This window comes from Lithobates pipiens, unplaced genomic scaffold (assembly GCF_037356315.1).
Source record: "Lithobates pipiens isolate NorthernLeopardFrog02 unplaced genomic scaffold, aLitPip1_a1.2 Scaffold_27, whole genome shotgun sequence".
In the NCBI taxonomy this organism is placed as follows: domain Eukaryota; kingdom Metazoa; phylum Chordata; class Amphibia; order Anura; family Ranidae; genus Lithobates; species Lithobates pipiens.
In genome coordinates this window covers 147,621,950-147,645,948 of record NW_027507788.1, presented here as the reverse complement: position 1 = coordinate 147,645,948, position 23,999 = coordinate 147,621,950, and the positions used below count along the sequence as shown (strand labels likewise).

At 48.5% G+C, this 23,999-nt stretch overlaps 1 protein-coding gene across 3 annotated transcripts in view; it reads right to left on the bottom strand.

Annotated features, from left to right (window-relative positions):
- The window catches only part of GABRD (gamma-aminobutyric acid type A receptor subunit delta), a 47,838-nt gene that overhangs the window by 3,086 nt on the left and 20,753 nt on the right, over positions 1-23,999 (bottom strand). For 2 of the 3 annotated variants that reach the window (XM_077457650.1, XM_077457651.1), the window contains exon 7: positions 479-634. The exons of the other annotated variant lie outside the window; for it this stretch is intronic. In XM_077457650.1, the coding sequence (XP_077313776.1) occupies positions 479-634 (156 nt within the window). The remainder of the gene's footprint in view (positions 1-478; positions 635-23,999) is intronic. 3 annotated transcript variants of the gene reach the window in all.

The following is a 23,999-nucleotide window of genomic DNA, read 5'->3' as shown; positions in this document are numbered from 1 at the left end:
ACTGGTGCGATGTGGAAACACTGTGAATATAGTGCGGGTTTCTGCATCGCACCTGAATCTCACAGTGGTTTGTGCTGAGATCTGCGAACCACTGGGGGTGCCAATATAAAGTTAATGACACCCTCAGATCGTTTCGCAGATAGCAGTGCGAATTGTGAAATGGTGCAGGAATTGGATCGTATAGGTGTGAAGACCCATGCGATCTGATTCCAGTGCGGACCAGAAAAGGGGTGCAAAGGAGATGCGATTTCAGCCATACAGTTTGTATGGTTGAAATCACATCGCACAGACATCGCATGTGATCTGCACAGCAATGCAGTGCGAATCACATGCGATGTCTGTCATCACACTAGTGTGAACCGGCCATGGTGAAACCTGTTACAAAAGAGGAGTAACCTTTCAAGGAAATTTGACTTACTTGCATACAGTTTCATAAGGTTATACTGTGAATGTAATTTCTGCAGCCATTACCAATTACCTAGAGAAACTCTTGCAGGAACTGCTGCCTGACTGATCCAGAAAGAGACCCATGACATGGTCACCAGTAAAATGGATGGAACATAAGACTGTATAATGTACATTCCTCTGTTCCTCTTCATCTGGAAGCTTAGAGTCAGTCGGGGAAACTGACCCGCTGAAAAAAAAAACAGTCAACATTTTCTTTTAATTTGTAACTGGTTGCATGCTAAGAAAAGCAGATCTTGGACAAAACTTTTGCTAACATATAGTAGGCATGGGAGGGTATGAAAAAATAAAGATATCTATCATTTAATCTTTATCAAGAGATAATGAAGAAGTAAATATTCACCATACCAGTCTAACAAAAATGTATCAGACGTTCAAACTAATTTCATTGATGCAGGTAAAAGATAGTCCCTCTGATTATTTCATGCTGTATAGACTACGTCCTCAAAATTTTTGGGAACTCCTACAACACTGGGACAGTATGTGATACTGTCAAAGGTTATCAATACTGGCACTGCCTTTTACCCACACCAATACAGACAGTCACTAAAAATAACATTTTGCTGCATTGATATGTTAAGTGCAGGATCCTTCAATATTTCTTATGGATTCATTTTTCATTTTGAAACCAATCACCTGATTATTCTTCATTTAAACCAGTGGTCACAAACTGCATCCCACTGGCTGGATGTGACCCTTTGCTTGTGTAGCAAGGTCCAAGGCCTCCTTTAGTCTAATGAGAACCTCCAGAGCCAAGAGCTGTTGACATCCTTCCATATAGAGTGGGTTGTAAGGCATAGAGGGTGTAATGTAAGGTATATTCATGGGCGCCAGACACTTCTTGAATGCAAAGGGATTTTATTTCCCTTGAACAGAACTTTGAGAGAGAGGGTTAAGGACCAGGACACCCTTAAGGTAGTTGCAATGTTATGCAATGTTAATTGGCAGACTCCGAGACTTCTACAGGTAGACAGCCATGCAGGGAAAGTCATCGAGCAAGACACCACATCTGCATGTGTAGGAATGCTATCTCTTATGGCAACAGTCTTAGAACAGTCCCTAACACAAGTTGAAACAAACTCCTTCACTTTCTGTACAATCACTTCTTGTAGGTTCTCAACCCACTGAGCTCCCAGTCTCTCTCTCTGGACTTGCTGATTCACTGTTACCAAATCCCTTGAGCTCTTCCAATCTGCATTTTAGTATCTTCCTCAAGCGTCACGCCCGCTTCTCTGCTGGGTCCCTAGCTTGGCACTCCAGATACTTCTCAAGCTTCACCCCACTGGACTGCTCTGTCCCTGGCTTGACACACAAGGCTGCTCTGCAAGCGTCACCTCCGTTGCCTGGGTCCCTGGCTTGACACCTGCTTTCCCAGTTCTTCACCGTTAATGGTTGGTGAGAACACTGCTCTGGTACTTGCTTCAGTTACTCACTGTGGTCCCTGGTAATAAGGTGGATGGACCCTTAGTGGTGACAGCTTCCCCTCTACCTCCGACCATGACAGGTTTACCGACCGGCAGAACCATCACTTCTGGTTGGACTGCAAGCCGCAATCTCAGCCCCATGCTGGTCTCTTGCTTCTGTATAGACCCTCATACAGCCTAGCAGCCCGATGTGCCTAGGATAGGCCCAAACTCTGGCCTAGCAGCTCAGGCAGTACAACACTTGTCCAACCAGGCAGCCGTCCATGTGGCACAGAACACTGATCACCAGACTCCACCCAAATATATAGGTTCTCCCAGCAGGCCAAAGGATTTAAGAAAACCCCTGCCCATTGGCTGAGATACCCCATATACTCCTAATCTGTCCTTGCTTTTCCCTTATCTTATCTAATGTCGCCAGGTACCCATCCACCTAGCGGCAGAAGAGAGATGTGCAGCAATTCCAGACTTAGGGTGAACTCAACTGATCCCTAACAATGAGCCAAGTTAACTACACCTGGCAGGTAAATTTAGGAGCAACCCTGCCTAAACATCAGGGTGCTACATATGCTTTAAAACAGTCCTCTAGGGGCACCATATCTCCCACTTTGACCAACAATATTTCACTATTCCTCCCACTGACACCAACAACAAGTATTCCTTCCAATGATCCCATTGATGGTGCACTATTCCTTCCACTGACCCTACCTAATCCTTTTCCCACCACACCAGGTAATTTTTTGGATTCTTTATCATTTTCTCCAGGTGTCAATGGTCACCAGGACAAATAGAGGATGAAACTCCTTAGCTCAGTCCCAAACAGCAGTCAAAATCAGACAGGTTTTCCAACCCTATCTTACTCTGTTAAAAAGGTTTGCCTTTACAAATACTGTACTTTAAACCTTTTTTCAAAGACAGAACAGCAAGACTCGCCCGCAATAGGGCCTACAGATAGTTGGATAAATAGACAGACAGAGAAATTAGATAAATGGGCACATGGATAGATAGATAGATAGATAGATAGATAGATAGATAGATAGATAGATAGATAGATAGATAGATAGATAGATAGATAGATAGATAGATAGACACTGGGTGGGGGGGTGGAAGGATGGATGATAGACACTGGGTGGGAGGGATGGATGGATAGATAGATACTGGAGGGAGGGATGGATGGATAGATACTGGGTGGGAGGGAATGGATGGATGGACACTGAGTGTGATGGATGTATGGACACTGAGCCGGATGGATGGATGGACAGTGAGTGAGTGGGCTGGATGGATGGATGGACAGTGAGTGAGTGAGTGGGATGGATGGATGGACAGTGAGTGAGTGAGTGGGATGGATGGATGGACAGTGAGTGAGTGAGTGGGATGGATGGACAGTGAGTGAGTGGGATGGATGGATGGATGGATGGACAGTGAGTGAGTGGGATAGATGGATGGATGGATGGACAGTGAGTGAGCGGGATGAATGGACAGTGAGTGAGTGGGATGGATGGATAGTGAGTGAGTGGGATGGATGGATAGTGAGTGAGTGGGATGGATGGATGGACAGTGAGTGAGTGAGTGGAATGGATGGACAGTGAGTGGGATGGATGGATGGACAGTGAGTGGGATGGATGGACAGTGAGTGAGTGGGATGGATGGATGGATGGATGGATGGATGGACAGTGAGTGAGTGGGATAGATGGATGGATGGATGGACAGTGAGTGAGCGGGATGAATGGACAGTGAGTGAGTGGGATGGATGGATAGTGAGTGAGTGGGATGGATGGATAGTGAGTGAGTGGGATGGATGGATGGACAGTGAGTGAGTGGGATAGAGGGATGGACTGACAGTGAGTGAGTGAGTGAGTGAGTGGGATGGATGGACAGTGAGTGGGAAGGATGGATGGACAGTGAGTGAGTGGGATGGATGGATGGATGGACAGTGAGTGAGTGGGATGGATGGACAGTGAGTGAGCGGGATGGATGGATGGATGGATGGACAGTGAGTGAGTGGGATGGATGGACAGTGAGTGGGATGGATGGACAGTGAGTGAGTGGGATGGATGGACAGTGAGTGGGATGCATGGATGGATGGACAGTGAGTGGGTGGATGTATGGACAGTGAGTGAGTGGGATGGATGGATGGATGGACAGTGAGTGAGTGGGATGGATGGATGGACAGTGAGTGAGTGGGACGGATGGAAAGTGAGTGAGTGGGATGGATGGATGGACAGTGAGTGAGTGGGATGGATGGACAGTGAGTGAGTGGGATGGATGGACAGTGAATGAGTGGGATGGATGGATGGACACTCACAGATCAGTGATGAGGACTAACATGTCTGTTAATGAGGCTCTGTCCTGAGCAGGAATCCATGGCTAGTGATAGGCAGCTGTGACTCCTCCTCTGCCCCATACACTGACTGTGAAGCATGTCTTATCCTGTGAAGCATGTCTGGTTTCCTTATTTCTACAGGATGGATGGGTGGCTTCACACGCGCTGTGTGTTTAACAAGAAGATTGAATTTGTAAGCAGCCATGCGGCAGCCCCTTACCTGATCCTCTCAGGCGGGACAGAACAGAGAAGTGCCGTGCCAATGTCACTTCCTTGAGTGACGTCAGGAGCACCGCCCACTCAAAGTGCAAGTCTATGCACTTGCTCAGCCAGTTGATCACGCCGGAAGCTGTGGCGCGATCGGCTGCGCCACAGAGCGCTCTTTTTGTGACCAAATGAAGCGCCTCATCTGCAATCTTGTAATTGCATAGACGTGGCGCTTCCTATATTGCTCTGCGCCAGGATACAGTGCACGTAGGGAGGGAAATGTAAAAAAAATGTTTTTTTTTACTACATGGGGGGGGGGGGGGGGGGTTGGGGAGTGGGGGTGGCGGCGCCCGGGAGCCCCCTATGGACGGGCCTCCACTGGGGGGCACATTGCTGAAGCAGCAGGTGAGATGCTGTGTATGGGGTGTGATGCTCTATATGTCGGCACTGAATGTAGACTGCAGAGAGAGGGAGCACCTTGCTGAAACAGGAGGTAACATTCTGTGAATGGCAGTGCTGAATGCAGACTGTGGAGAGGGGGAGCAGATAGCTGGACCACATGGCTGAATGTAGCAGGAGGTGAAATCCTGTGTATGGCAGCTCTGAATGCAGACTGCAGAGAGCAGGAGCATGTGGCTGAATCAGACTGAATGTGCAGGAGGTGAGATCTGACATACAAGATGGATGTGACATACACAGGATATCGCCTCTTGTTTCAGCCACATGCTCCAACTATCTGTTCACACAATCTGCATTCAGCACTTCAATACACAGCATCTCACTTTGTGCTTCAGTAATGTGCTCCCACTCTCTCCACTCTTCCCAGCACTGCTGTCTGATTTCCCAGGATCCGCAACGACAGAGAAGGCAGTAGTATCATTGTGCACTGACAAAAATCACTGTCAGTGAGCACTGAAAACAACATTGGGATGGATGGATGGACAGTGAGTGAGTGAGTGGAATGGATGGACAGTGAGTGGGATGGATGGATGGACAGTGAGTGGGATGGATGGACAGTGAGTGAGTGGGATGGATGGATGGATGGATGGATGGACAGTGAGTGAGTGGGATAGATGGATGGATGGATGGACAGTGAGTGAGCGGGATGAATGGACAGTGAGTGAGTGGGATGGATGGATAGTGAGTGAGTGGGATGGATGGATAGTGAGTGAGTGGGATGGATGGATGGACAGTGAGTGAGTGGGATAGAGGGATGGACTGACAGTGAGTGAGTGAGTGAGTGAGTGAGTGGGATGGATGGACAGTGAGTGGGAAGGATGGATGGACAGTGAGTGAGTGGGATGGATGGATGGATGGACAGTGAGTGAGTGGGATGGATGGACAGTGAGTGAGCGGGATGGATGGATGGATGGATGGACAGTGAGTGAGTGGGATGGATGGACAGTGAGTGGGATGGATGGACAGTGAGTGAGTGGGATGGATGGACAGTGAGTGGGATGGATGGATGGACAGTGAGTGGGTGGATGTATGGACAGTGAGTGAGTGGGATGGATGGATGGATGGACAGTGAGTGAGTGGGATGGATGGATGGACAGTGAGTGAGTGGGACGGATGGAAAGTGAGTGAGTGGGATGGATGGATGGACAGTGAGTGAGTGGGATGGATGGACAGTGAGTGAGTGGGATGGATGGACAGTGAATGAGTGGGATGGATGGATGGACACTCACAGATCAGTGATGAGGACTAACATGTCTGTTAATGAGGCTCTGTCCTGAGCAGGAATCCATGGCTAGTGATAGGCAGCTGTGACTCCTCCTCTGCCCCATACACTGACTGTGAAGCATGTCTTATCCTGTGAAGCATGTCTGGTTTCCTTATTTCTACAGGATGGATGGGTGGCTTCACACGCGCTGTGTGTTTAACAAGAAGATTGAATTTGTAAGCAGCCATGCGGCAGCCCCTTACCTGATCCTCTCAGGCGGGACAGAACAGAGAAGTGCCGTGCCAATGTCACTTCCTTGAGTGACGTCAGGAGCACCGCCCACTCAAAGTGCAAGTCTATGCACTTGCTCAGCCAGTTGATCACGCCGGAAGCTGTGGCGCGATCGGCTGCGCCACAGAGCGCTCTTTTTGTGACCAAATGAAGCGCCTCATCTGCAATCTTGTAATTGCATAGACGTGGCGCTTCCTATATTGCTCTGCGCCAGGATACAGTGCACGTAGGGAGGGAAATGTAAAAAAAATGTTTTTTTTTACTACATGGGGGGGGGGGGGGGTTGGGGAGTGGGGGTGGCGGCGCCCGGGAGCCCCCTATGGACGGGCCTCCACTGGGGGGCACATTGCTGAAGCAGCAGGTGAGATGCTGTGTATGGGGTGTGATGCTCTATATGTCGGCACTGAATGTAGACTTCAGAGAGAGGGAGCACCTTGCTGAAACAGGAGGTAACATTCTGTGAATGGCAGTGCTGAATGCAGACTGTGGAGAGGGGGAGCAGATAGCTGGACCACATGGCTGAATGTAGCAGGAGGTGAAATCCTGTGTATGGCAGCTCTGAATGCAGACTGCAGAGAGCAGGAGCATGTGGCTGAATCAGACTGAATGTGCAGGAGGTGAGATCTGACATACAAGATGGATGTGACATACACAGGATATCGCCTCTTGTTTCAGCCACATGCTCCAACTATCTGTTCACACAATCTGCATTCAGCACTTCAATACACAGCATCTCACTTTGTGCTTCAGTAATGTGCTCCCACTCTCTCCACTCTTCCCAGCACTGCTGTCTGATTTCCCAGGATCCGCAACGACAGAGAAGGCAGTAGTATCATTGTGCACTGACAAAAATCACTGTCAGTGAGCACTGAAAACAACATTGGGATGGATGGATGGACAGTGAGTGAGTGAGTGGAATGGATGGACAGTGAGTGGGATGGATGGATGGACAGTGAGTGGGATGGATGGACAGTGAGTGAGTGGGATGGATGGATGGATGGACAGTGAGTGAGTGGGATAGATGGATGGATGGATGGACAGTGAGTGAGCGGGATGAATGGACAGTGAGTGAGTGGGATGGATGGATAGTGAGTGAGTGGGATGGATGGATAGTGAGTGAGTGGGATGGATGGATGGACAGTGAGTGAGTGGGATAGAGGGATGGACTGACAGTGAGTGAGTGAGTGAGTGAGTGAGTGGGATGGATGGACAGTGAGTGGGAAGGATGGATGGACAGTGAGTGAGTGGGATGGATGGATGGATGGACAGTGAGTGAGTGGGATGGATGGACAGTGAGTGAGCGGGATGGATGGATGGATGGATGGACAGTGAGTGAGTGGGATGGATGGACAGTGAGTGGGATGGATGGACAGTGAGTGAGTGGGATGGATGGACAGTGAGTGGGATGGATGGATGGACAGTGAGTGGGTGGATGTATGGACAGTGAGTGAGTGGGATGGATGGATGGATGGACAGTGAGTGAGTGGGATGGATGGATGGACAGTGAGTGAGTGGGACGGATGGAAAGTGAGTGAGTGGGATGGATGGATGGACAGTGAGTGAGTGGGATGGATGGACAGTGAGTGAGTGGGATGGATGGACAGTGAATGAGTGGGATGGATGGATGGACACTCACAGATCAGTGATGAGGACTAACATGTCTGTTAATGAGGCTCTGTCCTGAGCAGGAATCCATGGCTAGTGATAGGCAGCTGTGACTCCTCCTCTGCCCCATACACTGACTGTGAAGCATGTCTTATCCTGTGAAGCATGTCTGGTTTCCTTATTTCTACAGGATGGATGGGTGGCTTCACACGCGCTGTGTGTTTAACAAGAAGATTGAATTTGTAAGCAGCCATGCGGCAGCCCCTTACCTGATCCTCTCAGGCGGGACAGAACAGAGAAGTGCCGTGCCAATGTCACTTCCTTGAGTGACGTCAGGAGCACCGCCCACTCAAAGTGCAAGTCTATGCACTTGCTCAGCCAGTTGATCACGCCGGAAGCTGTGGCGCGATCGGCTGCGCCACAGAGCGCTCTTTTTGTGGCCAAATGAAGCGCCTCATCTGCAATCTTGTAATTGCATAGACGTGGCGCTTCCTATATTGCTCTGCGCCAGGATACAGTGCACGTAGGGAGGGAAATGTAAAAAAAATGTTTTTTTTTACTACATGGGGGGGGGGGGGGGGGTTGGGGAGTGGGGGTGGCGGCGCCCGGGAGCCCCCTATGGACGGGCCTCCACTGGGGGGCACATTGCTGAAGCAGCAGGTGAGATGCTGTGTATGGGGTGTGATGCTCTATATGTCGGCACTGAATGTAGACTGCAGAGAGAGGGAGCACCTTGCTGAAACAGGAGGTAACATTCTGTGAATGGCAGTGCTGAATGCAGACTGTGGAGAGGGGGAGCAGATAGCTGGACCACATGGCTGAATGTAGCAGGAGGTGAAATCCTGTGTATGGCAGCTCTGAATGCAGACTGCAGAGAGCAGGAGCATGTGGCTGAATCAGACTGAATGTGCAGGAGGTGAGATCTGACATACAAGATGGATGTGACATACACAGGATATCGCCTCTTGTTTCAGCCACATGCTCCAACTATCTGTTCACACAATCTGCATTCAGCACTTCAATACACAGCATCTCACTTTGTGCTTCAGTAATGTGCTCCCACTCTCTCCACTCTTCCCAGCACTGCTGTCTGATTTCCCAGGATCCGCAACGACAGAGAAGGCAGTAGTATCATTGTGCACTGACAAAAATCACTGTCAGTGAGCACTGAAAACAACATTGGGTGGATATACATCTGCAACAATGTTATTTGTGGCCGAACCCCTGGATATCCTAAAATCTTTTTCAGGTGTTCCCCCGAGATATTAAACTTTTTGTCAAGAGTGCCTCCAAGGAAAAAGGGTTCAGCACGAACTGGCCGACTTTCCAGCCTGGGTGTACAGCTCTCTGTCCCACAAAAATTGGTCATGAGCGAATGGGTATGCTGGAAAACCAGCATCTGATGAGCATCCAATTAGCGCTGGCATCCAATGGCTGCGAGCACTGACTGGTCTGTTCTGGCGGAGGGCCCTACTGTCGAAAGACAATAGTACAGCAGGGGATATCGCTGTACTAACTAAAACCTTCAATATGCAGCTCCCCCCACAGCCCCCTTAATACTTACCTGAGCCTGATCCCAATCCAGTGATGTGCACAAGAGTGGCTGCTCTCTTGGGTTTCTGCCTACTCATCGGAGACATCAATCAAAACCAGTGATGAGGGAGCGGGGGGGGGGGGGGGTGGCTTATGGACACACAGAGCAGGGTTCAGGAGCAAGTATGCACTAGTGCATCCATAGCAAGTGGGGGACCCGAGAAGAGGAGGATCAGGGCTGCTATGTGCTAAACCCTTACACAGGTACTGTAAGTGTAACATGTTTGTTATTTTTTCTATTAAAAAAATATCATATGACAAAATTTGGATACCCCTGATGATATGCATTTAGATCTTTCCAGTCTGCTAAGAGTCACACAATCCATGAACACTGTTTGTCTGGATTGCTGAATTGTGTGATTCTCCCTGAATCAAACTGTGGGTATTCATGTGAAAATAAATTTCTGAATGTCCAGATTCAATCATCACTACAGTAATGTGACATGGAAGTATGCAAAGCTGTACTCAAAGCATCCAAAGAAAATATAAGCAGGGTAAAATTGTCTTTATTTTAGCCTTGTTTACAATGCTTATACTAGATTTCAAGGAAATAGATATCTTGATTTGTTATAACATCTCTGTGACACATTTGACACTTTTTTTTTAATTTATTTTCAAGTTTGTATACAAAGTACATGAGGTACAAATATGTAATTAAGGCATGAGCAGACACAATAGTGCTCCATGGCTCCGTATAGTTGTCATTAGTTAGGAGATAAACATCCTCACAATCAGGGCCGTCTTTAGCGCAGTGCAAACGGGGCACCTGCCCTGGGTCCAATGTTTGTAGGGGGGCCCGCACTGCTACCCGCAAATTGGGGCCCCAATGAAGGTTTTGCAGAGTGCGCAGAGGACACGGGACGGGAGGCTGTATTCCCGTGCTAGCCAGCTGAGAGGGGGCAGGGCCGGGAGCTCCACTGACGCTCTGACCCCGCCCCCGTGCAGCCTGTATGCTCAGAACAGAGCGGCTGTAGTGAGAGCCAGTGATCAGAGTGGGAGCGCCCCCGGACCTCTATTCTCCATCCAGTATAGAGGGGGCGGGGCCGGGAGCTCCACTGACACTCCCACTCCGATCACTGGCTCTCACTACAGCCGCTCTGTTTCGAGCATACAGGCTGCATGGGGGCGGAGTCAGAGCATCAGTGGAGCTCCCGGCCCTGCCCCCTCTCAGCTGACTAGCGCGGGAATACAACCTCCCGTGTCCTCTGTGCACTCTGCAAAACCTTCATCGGGGCCCCAATTCACGGGTAACGGGGACCCCCTACAAAGCATCAGTGGAGCTCCCGGCTGTTATAGTGAGATCAGAGAATGGAAACCCCGCCCACATACCTCTAAATGTGCAGTATATCTGCAGTCTCTGATTGTCTCCTGCAGTATGTCCGCAGTCTCTGATTGTCTCCTGTAGTATGTCCGCAGTCTCTGATTGTCTCCTTCAGTATGTCTGCAGTCTCTGATTGTATCCTGCAGTATGTCCGCAGTCTCTGATTGTCTCCTGCAGTAGGTCCGCAGTCTCCGATTGTCTCCTGCAGTATGTCCGCAGTCCCTTATTGTCTCCTGCAGTATGTCCCCAGTCTCTGGTTGTCTCCTGCAGTATGTCCGTAGTCTCTGATTGTCTCCTGCAGTATGTCCGCAGTCTCTGATTGTCTCCTGCAGTATGTCCCCAGTCTCTGATCGTCTCCTGCAGTATGTCCCCAGTCTCTGATTGTCTCTTGCAGTATGTCTGCAGTCCCTGAACCTCTCCTGTAGTATGTCTGCACTCTCTGACACTCTCCTGTAGTATGTGTATTAATGTACCCCTTTACTTGCTCAATTATTTAGGATTGCTCCACTGCTCAGTGAGAGGTAATGATGTGCATTAACCTGTAGCAACCAATCAGCGAACCGTAGTGATCTGCTTTAATCTCTAGAAGCCAATCAGTAAGTTGTAATGATGTGCATTAACCTCTAGCAACCAATCGGCAAGCAGAAATTATGTGTTGTAACCTCTAGCAACCAGCCAGCGAGCAGTAAGGATAACATCTGGCAAACAATTGCAATCACTGCATGATCTGCTGCAGTAAACTGATTTTGAGTCTACCTGCTATTTTTGGTATGTCTCAGAATGGAGGGGGGGCCCCAAGAAAATGTTTGCCCAGGGCCCAAACAAAATTAAAGACGGCCCGGCTCACAATGGGCTTTTCAACAGGGCCTTGTGGCTGGTATACTAAATCCACAGAGGTCCCCAATGGGATTTTATGGAACGGTAGCCGTGTATACCCGATTGGAGCAACCCCTCTGTATGCCAAAACCAAAAACGATCAAAATATTTTTCTTTTTAAAATTTAAAAGAGAAGGAGAAAAATTATGGTATAGGGGGGGAGGGAAGGAAAGGTGGGGTGAGATGGGAATGTGAGGGAGGTGGAGGGGGAAGGCTGAAATATATGCAAGGCCTGAGCCTCATAGCCATGTTTGGTCAGATCAATTGTCTGCAAACTCTTGTGGTACATTGCAGGAAAAGTTATGCCTGGAACCCTAGAATATCCCGATATTCAAAAGAATAGGTGAACTACGTTCTTCCCTGGAATTGGCTGATGCTATGAAGGATTCCATTTGTGAAGTTTAATTTACCTTGGGGAAGCACAGTTTCAGGTGCGACACAATTGTTTGCTTCCAATATTTTAGAATGCATGCCTTTGCTGCATTTAGAAGGTGCAACAGTAGAGAGCATTTATAGCGTCTCAAAGACGAAGGGATCATTTGACATATTTTTACACAATTGCTGTATCATATTTTTGTTTCATTAAATATAGAGATTTTTCTAGCTAACAGAGGTAAGATAGCCCTGCTTATACTGTATAATTACAGTTTTTCACTGCTTAACAAATGCTCAGATATGGTTTACCCAGAGGCTGTATTGTTTTTAGTGTAATAGCTAACCTTCGGATCTACATTGTGAGAATAAGCAGTAGAACTGTAGCACTGCAAAGCAAAAAGCAGGTACTGTGAATGTAATGAGCACATATGACTGTCCCATGTCAATATTTCATTTTCTTTAAATTATAACTACAGGCAAAACTTTTGTTCTAGTTTTGGAGAGGGATGGAGAAAGATTAGAACCACTATTAGGTATTTATTTCTGTCTGTGTGTTCTGCCCCAGTAGTGAGATTCACCCTCTCCCCCTCATTATTTGTCCTGTTAAAGTGTTAAATGTTAAAGGGCTGGGCTCAGCCCTTCCTTCACTGAGCTGGCCACTCAGCTGTCGGCTAATTGCCAGCTCATATCTCTCCACACACAGTTACATGGTTGTTGTTCATATCCTGCTCGTCAGTCCTGCCTACTTAGGCCATCCAGTCCAGAGGAGCTCTGCCTTCACCTTGGTCCACATCACAGAAACTATTGCCTGAGATCCTGTTCAAGACTTGCTGTGCTGACATCCCTTCTGGCTCCAGATCCTGCTTGCTGTTCCACTACATTGTTCCCTGACTTCTGGCTTGGCTGACTTTCCGTTCTGGTTACTGAACTTTGGCTATGTTTTGACTACGTTTGTTCTTTTTACTTTTATTATTAAACAAGTGTGATTTAACTGTACTTCTGTCTTGGCCTGATTTGATGGGTTCTGACAATGGTACATTTTCAGGGTACTGCTTAAGCACATGTAGCAATCTCTTAGCGTAGGGTACTAGGCAAATTTAGTTTTTTGGCTCCTTACGTAGTCAAGGGAGTAGTTATTGTTCTGGTCATTTCAAGGATTGCCTTTCCCTGCCTCTGGAAGTAGCTTTCAGAACATAGGGAGACAGATTCAAATGATTAACCTGAATATTTATCATGGACTAGCCAATCCCTGAAGAGGCTGGGGAGATGATAAATAGTCTGAAGCTCTCGCATAGGGTCTCAGAATATTGCCCGTTTCCCTGTCCTCAGCAAAATTCTGGAGTGTGTGCCTACACAAGCGTGTCCTCCTGTTTACCGTGCAAGCATTTTAGAGTATCTCATGCGCTAAACTCTCTTCTGTTTAAAGTTCTCCAAGCAATACATTTGCTTGAATACATTTGCTTGAATACATTTGCTTGAATAGCTAGATTGAGCTATTGAGGCTGGAGGGCATGGACTGGTACTTGTGGTGGTGGGCAGCCTCTGTGCTATCAGGGGAGAACCAGCGATTACCAGCATCCCCTACACACAAGTAATAATTCTAATATTTCCCTATAACATAGAAAATCTATACTTTCAGGTCCACTTTAATTTAGGTGGGTCTGTTGAACACTGAAGAAGGATGATGTTCATACAGTTACATACAAACTATATTAAGGTAAAATATTTGTTGTCCTCTTTTTTTACTTTCTATAAGGAACCCTGCTGTTCTAATGAAGAAGGAACTGCTGATCTGCTGAATAATAAACAGCTCAGGATATTGATTGCAGAGAACTGATGTATAGCGTTAAAGGAAATGTATGACAAGGGAAATTAGATACACATCTTGCAGATCTCACTCATGAAAGAAAGCCATCTCTTGTGCAGAAAATCTGAGCATCTGTCAGGGGTGCTTGCTGTGATTCATTTCTATTAAAATGTATTATGATATGAAATGTTATAGGCAGAGAATGCTTTCTAAACCCAAGCACACGCATGTACAGTTGTGTGAAAAAGTATTTGCCCCTTTCTCATTTTTTATTTTTTTGCATATTTGTCACACTTAAATGACTCAGATCATCAAACAACTTTTATTATTACACAAAGATAACCCGAGTAAATACAAAATGCAGTTTTTAAATGATGGTTTCATTTATTAACGCAAAAAAGCTGTCCATACCTGCCTGGCTTTATGTAAAAAAGTAATCGCCCCCTAAACCTAATAACTGGTTGTGCCACCCTTGGTGGCAACAACTACAATCAAGCATTTGCGATAACTGGCAATTAGGGATGAGCTTCGTGTTCGAGTCGAACGTATGTTCGACTCGAACATTGGCTGTTCGTCCATTCGGCGAAATCCGAACTCTTGGTCCGTTCGCGTCAAAATTCGTGTGGCGCGCACGGCCCACAATGCACTGCGATGGCGCAGTGCATTGCTGGCTCGTGATTGGCCAAGCATGCACTGTGACCCCGCATGCTTGGCCAATCGCATCGCCAACAGCGAGGAGAGCCATGATTGGCCACAGGCATCCTGCCTGTGGCCAATCATAGCTCAGGCTGTGTAGTGCATGCCCCACACTATATAAGGCCGCCTTTGAGGCGGCCTCGTGTAGTGTGTTGGCGTCTGAAGCAGTGGGTGTTCTGTGTACCTTCAACACAGTTACACACCAATCGTTTTTGGCTGATTTCCTATCTTGCTCTTGTGTAGTGGTTATTGTCTGTGCCCTGACTGCAGTATACACCACTATATTCACCTCACCTATATAGCTAGTGATCTAGCTTTAATAATAGAGCTTGCAGTCAGTAGTGTTAGGAGATAGTGCGTGCTGTCTGCGTGCTCTGTACCCAGTACATACCGCTATAATCCACCTACATAGCTGTTCTCTATTTGAGCCCAATTGCCATCTGCAGGAGTTATTGGAAGTTGTGTGTGCTTCCAGCACAGCACAGTATACATCTGTATATACCCGTTTATCTCTGCTGTTCTATAAAAAAGGCATCTGCAGGAGTTAGTGGGTGTTGTGTGCCTCCAGCACAATATAAACTACCCAACTACTGTTTTACCCAACTCCCTTCAGGCCATTACCATGTCTGGAAGGCCAGCAAGGAGAGGCAGACAGGCGCGAGCCGATAAAAGAGGGCAAGCAGGCTCTGTGTCTAGAGACAACAGTGCTGGTCGTGGACGCGGTGCATTGTCATCAGCACGTGGCCATGGGACATGCTTGTCCTTCTTTTCTGCAGCTGGACATGTTGAACCGACACATGCCAACGACTTGGTAGAGTGGATGGCCAAGCCCTCTTCATCCTCCTCATCCTCTCTCACCCAGTCTCAGGGTAGTAGCAAAGCAGCTGCCAACGCATCGTCTTCCCTTCTCTCAATGTCATCATCAGTGACTCCTTCCCTAGACCCACCACGTCCTCCTGAGGAGTCTCCTGAACTCTTTGAGCACAGTGTTGGGTACATGCTCCAGGAGGATGCCCAGTGTTTGGTGGGCTCTGATGATGACACTCAGCTAGAGGAAGGCAGTAGCGTGAGCGCAGAGAGAGGGGATGCTCAAGAAGGACAGCAATCTGGCAGTCATGTTCCACAAGCTGCAGCATACTGCTAGGTTTGCTACAGCGATGAAGAGGGAGGGGATGATGAGGGCACTGACTCCACGTGGGTGCCTGGAAGGAGGGAGGAGGAGGAGGAGGAGGAGGAGGCACATGTCCAACGAGGCAGGATGCCCTCCGGGGGCCAGCTTAGGGGCAGCACACCGACTGAATCACACCGCAGAGCTCCGCCTGCGCAGAGCGCTTCCTCTGCGCGTTATTCTAAAAGTTCTTTGGTGTGTGCCTTTTTTGAGACGAGTGCATCAGATCGCACCGCTGCTATTTGCAACATATGTCTCAAGCGTATCTCACGTGGCCAAAACATCAGCCGCTTGGGCACCACATACTTGACCAGACATATGTTGACCTGCCATGCAGCTCGTTGGCAAGCGTACCTCAAAGACCCACACCAAAGAACAAAGCGGACCTCTCCTTGCTCCTCATCAGCTGGCATCTCCAACCCCACTAGACCTTCAGTCCTCTCTGAAACCTGCTCTGAGAGGAATGAAGGTGTAGAATTAGGTGTGTCACAGCCAAGTGCTTCCGGGAACTCTGCTAGTGGTACATCCACATCCGATTATAGCAGGCAAATTTCCCTGCCCCAGCTGCTGGACCGGCGGAAGAAGTTTACTCCCAGCCATCCACATGCCCAGCGGTTGAATGCTAGCTTGGCTAAATTGCTAGCACTTCAACTGCTGCCTTTTCAGTTGGTAGACTCGGCCCCCTTCCGTGAGTTTGTACAATGTGCGGTTCCTCAGTGGCGGGTCCCCAAACACCACTTTTTCTCACGGAAGGCGATTCCGGCTCTCTACCGGCATGTGGAAGGCAATGTCCTTGCCTCGCTGGAGAGGGCGGTCAGCGGTAAGGTGCATATTACCGCTGACTCATGGTCCAGCAGGCATGGACAGGGACGTTACCTGTCTTTCACGGCCCATTGGGTCACTCTTCTGGCTGCTGGGAAGGATGCAGGACAAGGTGCAGTAGTGTTGGAGGTTGTTCCGCCACCACGCCTCCAAAATGCTACTATTGGTTGTGACACACCTCTCTCCTCCACCCCCTCCTCTTCTTCCTCCATGGCCTCTTCCAGTGCTCTGTCCTCAGAACCAGCGGTGCTCCGTAGGCGTTCCAGGGGCTACGCAAGTACGCAGGCAAAACGATGCCATGCCGTGCTTGCGCTGGTTTGTTTGGGGGACAGGAGCCACACTGGGGCGGATGTTTTGTCAGCTCTGCAGGGGCAGGCCGAGAGGTGGTTGACGCCACGCCAGCTTAAGCCAGGAATGGTGGTTTGCGACAATGGCACCAACCTCCTCTCCGCCCTCCGACAGGGACAACTGACCCATGTGCCCTGTGTAGCTCACGTCCTTAACCTGGTGGTGCAGCGGTTCTTGGGCAGGTACCCCGGCTTACATGATGTCCTGAAGCAGGCCAGGAAAGTCTGTGTGCATTTCCGCCGATCATTTAATACCTGTGCTCGGCTGGCTGAGCTCCAAAAGGAGTTGAACCTGCCCAAGAACCGCCTTATATGTGACATGCCCACCAGATGGAACTCAACATTGGCCATGCTGCAGCGGCTGCACACGCAGCAGAGGGCCATCAATGAGTACCTGTGCGACTACGGCACCAGGACAGGGTCAGGGGAGCTTGGTTTTTTCTCACCACGCCAGTGGGGAATGATCAGGGATGCATGCACTGTCCTGTCACCGTTTGAGGAGGCCACAAGGATGGTGAGCAGTGACAGTGCATGCATCAGTGACACTGTACCTCTTGTCCACCTCTTGGAGCATACGCTGCGTGGAATAATGGACAGGGCACTTGAGGCAGAACAGAGGCAGGAAGAGGAGGACTTCCTTGCCTCTCAAGGCCCCCTTTATCCAGACAGTGTTCCTGCTGTGCCACCCATCACACAGGAAGAGGGTGAGGAGGAGGAAGAGGAGGAGGAGGATGATTGTGTCAGCATGGAGGTGGAGGCTGGCACTCAGCATCAGCATCAGCAGCAGCAGTCTTATAGGGATGATTTACAGTCCCAAGAAACACGTGGACTTGTACGTGGCTGGGAGGAGGTAGCTGCGGATCATGTTGTCCTTAGTGACCCAGAGGACTCCGGACCGAATGCCTCAGCTAACCTACGCTGCATGGCCTCCCTGATCCTGCAAAGCCTGCGGAAGGATCCTCGTATTCTTCGGATCAAGGAGAGGGACCATTACTGGCTGGCCACTCTCCTTGATCCACGGTACAAGGGTAAGGTTGCCGACCTTATCTTGCCATCGCAGAGGGAGCAGAGGATGAGACATCTCCGGGAGGCCTTGCAGAAAGCTCTGTGCAACGCGTTCCCAGAGACTGGGAGGTCACAAACTCCTGGTCCTGGACAACGTGCTGCTGAGGCATCAGTCAGAAGGAGCGGTGGAGAAGGTGGCCGTCTGACTGATGCTTTCAGACAATTTTTTAGTCCGCAGCCCCAAGGTATGATTGGTTCCAGCACCCATCGCCAGCGTCTAATTTACATGGTGCAGGAATACCTAGGGGCAAGGTCAGACTTGGACACCTTTCCCACTGAAAATCCTCTGGCTTACTGGGTCTTGAGGATGGATCACTAGCCAGAGCTTGCACAGTATGCAATTGAGCTACTGGCCTGTCCTGCATCCAGCGTTCTTTCGGAACGCACCTTCAGTGCTGCTGGTGGCTTTGTTACCGATCACAGGGTGCGCCTGTCCACCGAATCAGTTGATCGACTGACCTTCATCAAGATGAATCAGTCTTGGATCACCCACAGCTACCAAGCACCTGAAGCTGATGTAACCGAATAATTTTTTTTGAAATACCACATCCCTTCAAGACTGCCTATGCTGATGCTGAGTGACTGTCCTGTTATGTTGATTGTCTATCCTCTTCCTCCTCCGCTGATATGTTGGAAGAACATTTTTGGTTCTGGGTGATGCCAGCAGCCCAATTTTTCTGCCCCTGTTTAACAGGGGCGTTTAATTACAATTTTTGATGCAATGCTTTGCAGCAGGGCTAATTCCTGCAATAAAACTAGAGTATATGACAGAGGTTGGAGTGTGGTGGCACCAGCACCAGTGCCTAAGGCCCAATTTTTCTGCCCCTGTTTAACAGGGGCGTTTAAGTACAATTTTTGATGCAATGCTTTGCAGCAGGGCTAATTCCTGCAATAAAACTAGAGTATATGGCAGAGGTTGGAGTGTGGTGGCACCAGCACCAGTGCCTAAGGCCCAATTTTTCTGCCCCTGTTTAACAGGGGCGTTTAAGTACAATTTTTGATGCAATGCTTTGCAGCAGGGCTAATTCCTGCAATAAAACTAGAGTATATGGCAGAGGTTGGAGTGTGGTGGCACCAGCACCAGTGCCTAAGGCCCAATTTTTCTGCCCCTGTTTAACAGGGGCGTTTAAGTACAATTTTTGATGCAATGCTTTGCAGCAGGGCTAATTCCTGCAATAAAACTAGAGTATATGGCAGAGGTTGCAGTGTGATGGCACCAGCACCAGTGCCTAAGGCCCAATTTTTCTGCCCCTGTTTAACAGGGGTGTTTAAGTACAATTTTTGATGCAATGCTTTGCAGCAGGGCTAATTCCTGCAATAAAACTAGAGTATATGGCAGAGGTTGCAGTGTGATGGCACCAGTGCCTAAGGCCCAATTTTTCTGCCCCTGTTTAACAGGGACATGTAATTACAATTCTTGATATAATATTTCACAGGAGGGCCCCTTCCTGTGCCCACCCAGAGTAACGGTGAGGACTTATAGTGTTGTGGCACCAGCACCACAACCACCAAAGGTCAATTTTTCTACCACTGTTCAACAATGGCATGTAATTACAATTCTTGATATAATCGTTCACAGCAGGGCGCTCCAGCGCCCACCAAGAGTCACTTTGAGGGCTTACAATGTTGTGGCAAAACCAACACCTTGTTCCACCATTTCTGCAGAGCATATAGGGCAGGCCCCTACTTTCAAACATCCAATTTACAAACATCTCCTACTTGCAAACGGAAGGAGACAACAACAAGTGAGATGAAAAAAGATGGACGACAAAACAAATTACACAGGGGTGATAACCCTTCCCTATGTTTTCCAAAAAGCTTAAAAATAGTTTTTTTGACTGGAGCTACACTTTAAAAATGTACCAGTTGAAAATTACAAACAGATTCAACTTAACACAACAAACCTACACAGTCCCTGTCTTGTTTGCACCGCCTGTATACTGCTGTTCTGAGTATATAGGGCCTGGGGGCCACACGCATTTCCTTTTTTTAATATGGGTACGGGGTTTCCCTTAATATGCGTACAAGACCCAAATAGGCTGGTAATGGGCAGGGAGGGCTACCCATGCCATTTTTCTCAATGATTTTCAACCATATTGCAGGAACCAGATATAACATTAAAACCGCAAGCAGTTTTAAATGGTGTTATTTCCGTTTAATGTCATTTTGTGCAGGGACTGTTCTAAACACGGGAAACACGTGGCACTTCACAGGCATACTACAGACACCCCCCAGGCACCATATTTAAAGGAATATTTCACTTTTTTTTTCACTTTAATCGTCATTAAAATCAGTGCTCCCGCCAAAACGGCCATTTTTAAAAACATTTTAGGCATTGACCCATGTCCCCTGGGGCAGGAGCCAGGTCCCCAAACCCTTTTTAGGACAGTATCTTGCATATTAGCCGTTAAAATTAGCACTTTCCATTTCGAACGTTCGAGTCCCATAGACTTCAATGGGGTTCTAACGTTCGTAACGAACGTGGGATCCGTTCGAAAGTTCTGGTGCGGACCAAACCGGGGGGTGTTCGGTTCATCCCTACTGGCAATAAGTCTTTCACATTGCTGTGGAGCAATTTTGGCCCACTTGTCTTTACAGAAGTGTTTTAATTCAGCCAACTTGGAGATTTTCCAGCATGAACGGCCTGTGTAAGGTCATGCTACAGCATTTCAAGTCTGGGCTTTGACTAGGACACTCCAAACCTTAAATTTTGCTTTGTTTGAACCATTTGGAGGTGGACTTGCTGTTGTGTTTCAGATCATTGTCCTGCTGCATGACCCAAGTGCATTTGAGCTTCAGGTTATGAACTGATGACGGGACATTCTCCTTTAGGATTTTCTGGTAGAGCTCAGAATTCATGGCTCCATCAATTATGGTAAGTCGTCCAGGTCCTACAGCTGCAAAGCAGTCCCAGACCATCACAATACCACCACCATGTCTGACTGCTGGTATGATGTTCTTGTTATGAAATGCTGTATTCGTTTTATGCCAGATGTAACGATACACACACCTTCCAAAAAGTTAAATTTTTGTCTCATCAGTCCACAGAATATTTGCCTAAAAGTCTTGGGGATAATCAAGATATTTTTTGGTAAATGTGAGATGAGCCTTTGTATTCTTTTTCTTCAGCCTTGGCTTTAGCCTTGGAACTCTCCCATGGATGCCATTTTGCCCAGTCTCTTTCTTATTGTTGAATCATGAACACTGATCTAACCTGAGGTAAGTGAGGCCTGCAGTTCTTTAGATGTTGTTCTGGGTTCTTTTATGATGTCCTGGATGAGTCGTCATCATGCTCTTGGAGTAATATTTGTAGGCCGGCCACTCTTGGGAAGGTTCACCACTGTTCCAAGTTATTCCATTTTTGGATAATGGCTCTTCCCGTGGTTTACTGGAGTTCCAAAGCCTTATGCCGTGTACACACGATCTGAATTTCGGCCTGCAAAAGGCAGATGAGAGATTTTTGACGGGAATGCGACCGTGTGTACGCTCCATCTGACTTTTGCTGGCAGAATTCCAGCCAGCAAAAGGTTGAGAGTATGTTCTCAATTTTTGGGTCGGTAAAAGTTCCTATGCGAAAATGCAATCGTCTGTGGCAATTCCGACACAAAATACCAATACAAAATACCGCGCATGCTCAGAATCAAGTAGGAGATGGAGGCTATTGGTTACTGGCTATTGAACTTCCTTTTTCTAGTTCCGTCGTACGTGCTGTACGTCATCACATTCTAAACGGTCGGAATTTGGTTTGTACAACAGTTTCAGCGGAACTCCATCTGAAAAACCTTCGGGGTTTATTCTGATGGGAAAATTGATCGTGTGTATGTGGCATTAGAAATGCCGTTGAAACCCTCCCTAGACCGATACATGTACACTACTTTGTTTATAATCTGTTCTTGAATTTTTTTAGATTGTGGCATGATGTATGGCTTTTTGTGATCTGTTAGCGTGCTTCACTTTGTCAGACAGCTTATATGTGATTTCTTGATTCAACATGTCTGGCAGTAATCGGGCCTGGGTGTGGCAAGTGAAATTGAATGCAGCTTTCCAGAAAATTGTGGTTAATCACAGTTCATTCATGATTCAGTATGGGAGGGAACACTTACTTTTCCACATAGGGCCAGGCAGGTTTAAACGGCTTTTATCCCTTAATATATTAAATAATAATTTAATAACTGCAACTTGGATGTAATCAGGTTATTTTTGTGAAATATGAACATTTTTTGATGATCTGAATCTTTTAAGTGTGAGTAAGGGGGAAAGGGTCAAATACTTTTTCACACAACTGTATGTACTGTATGTACTGTATGTATGTGTGCACTGGCATAGTGTAAGACCCTCAAAAAATCTTTAATTGGTTGAAATAAAACATATTGTACTCCCAAACGTGACATTAAGACATGCTTTTCCTATAGTTTCCATAAGGAACGTGTCATCCATCTTTAGTGTTTACCGTATTTTTTAGACTATAATGCCGCGTACACACGTAGCCGTCTATCCGACGGACTTAGACTGGCGGACTTCCCGCCAGACTGTCCGTCGGACTTTCCGAACGGGCTACTTGCCCACACACGGCACTTTTTCAGAGGACTAATACGGCGTACTAAGTCCGCCGTACTATCCGCCCTACTTTTGAAATGAACGGACTCGCCCACACACGCGGAGGAAAGTCCGCTCATTTCTAGCGTGTCTCCAGGTAGGCGGGGCCCGCGAAGGAGACGTCGCTGGTCCCGCCACCTGGTATGGACTTAAAGGGGAACCCCAACGCCGAAAAAAATCGGCGTGGGGGTCCCCCCCAGGTCCACATCAGACCCTTGTCCGAGCACGCTACCCGGCTGGCCAGGAAAGGGGGCGAGCGAGCGCCCCCCCCCCTCCTGAGCCGTACCAGGCCGCGCACCCTCAACATGGGGGGTGCCTTGAGGAAGGGGGGCCTCGCGGCCCCCCCACCCCAAAGCACCTTGTCCCCATGTTGATGAGGACAAGGGCCTCTTCCCGACAACCCTGGCCGTTGGTTGTTGGGGTCTGCGGGCGAGGGGCTTATCGGAATCCGGGAGCCCCCTTTAATAAGGGGGCCCCCAGATACCGGCCCCCCACCCTATGTGAATGAGTATGGGGTACAATGTACCCCTACCCATTCACCTGTAAAATAAAGTACAAAAAAAAACACAACACACAAGATAAAATAATTTATTGCACAGCTCCGGGGGTCTTCCGTCTTCGGGGGTCTTCTCGCCGGACTCCTCCGCTATCTTCTGCTAGCTCTTTTGCTAGCGGAGGAGCCCGGCTCTCTTCTTCGCCGCCGCCGCCCTCTTCTTCCGACTTCGGGGGTCTTGTCCCCCTCTTCGGTTCTTCTCTTTTACAGGCGGTGGCCCGGTCTTCTGTCGCCATCACCGCCGCCGCTGCCTTCCGTTCTTCTTCTTCTTCTCCTTCTTCTCCTGGAGATGTTGACTCGACGCTCTCTGTGGCCGCAATGCCAGGGACGCGCTGCGCGGCGATTATATAGGGACAAGGGGCGGGGTCATCGGTTGATGTCACATGGGTTGATGTCACATGGTGACCCCCACCCCTTACGATGTCACAGTCCCAGAGGATGCTGGGACTGTCGCCATGTGACATCAACCCATGACCCCGCCCCTTGTCCCTATATAAGTCGCCGCGCAGCGCGTCCCTGGCATTGCGGCCAGAGAGAGCGTCGAGTCAACATCTCCAGGAGAAGAAGGAGAAGAAGAAGAAGAAGAACGGAAGGCGGCGGCGGCGGAACCGAAGAGGGGGACAAGACCCCCGAAGTCGGAAGAAGAGGGCAGTGGCGGCGAAGAAGAAAGCCGGGCTCCTCCGCTAGCAAAAGAGCTAGCAGAAGATAGCGGAGGAGTCCGGCGAGAAGACCCCCCGAAGACGGACAGAAGACCCCCGGAGCTGTGCAATAAACAATTTTAACCCTTGAGTGTTGTGTTTTTTTT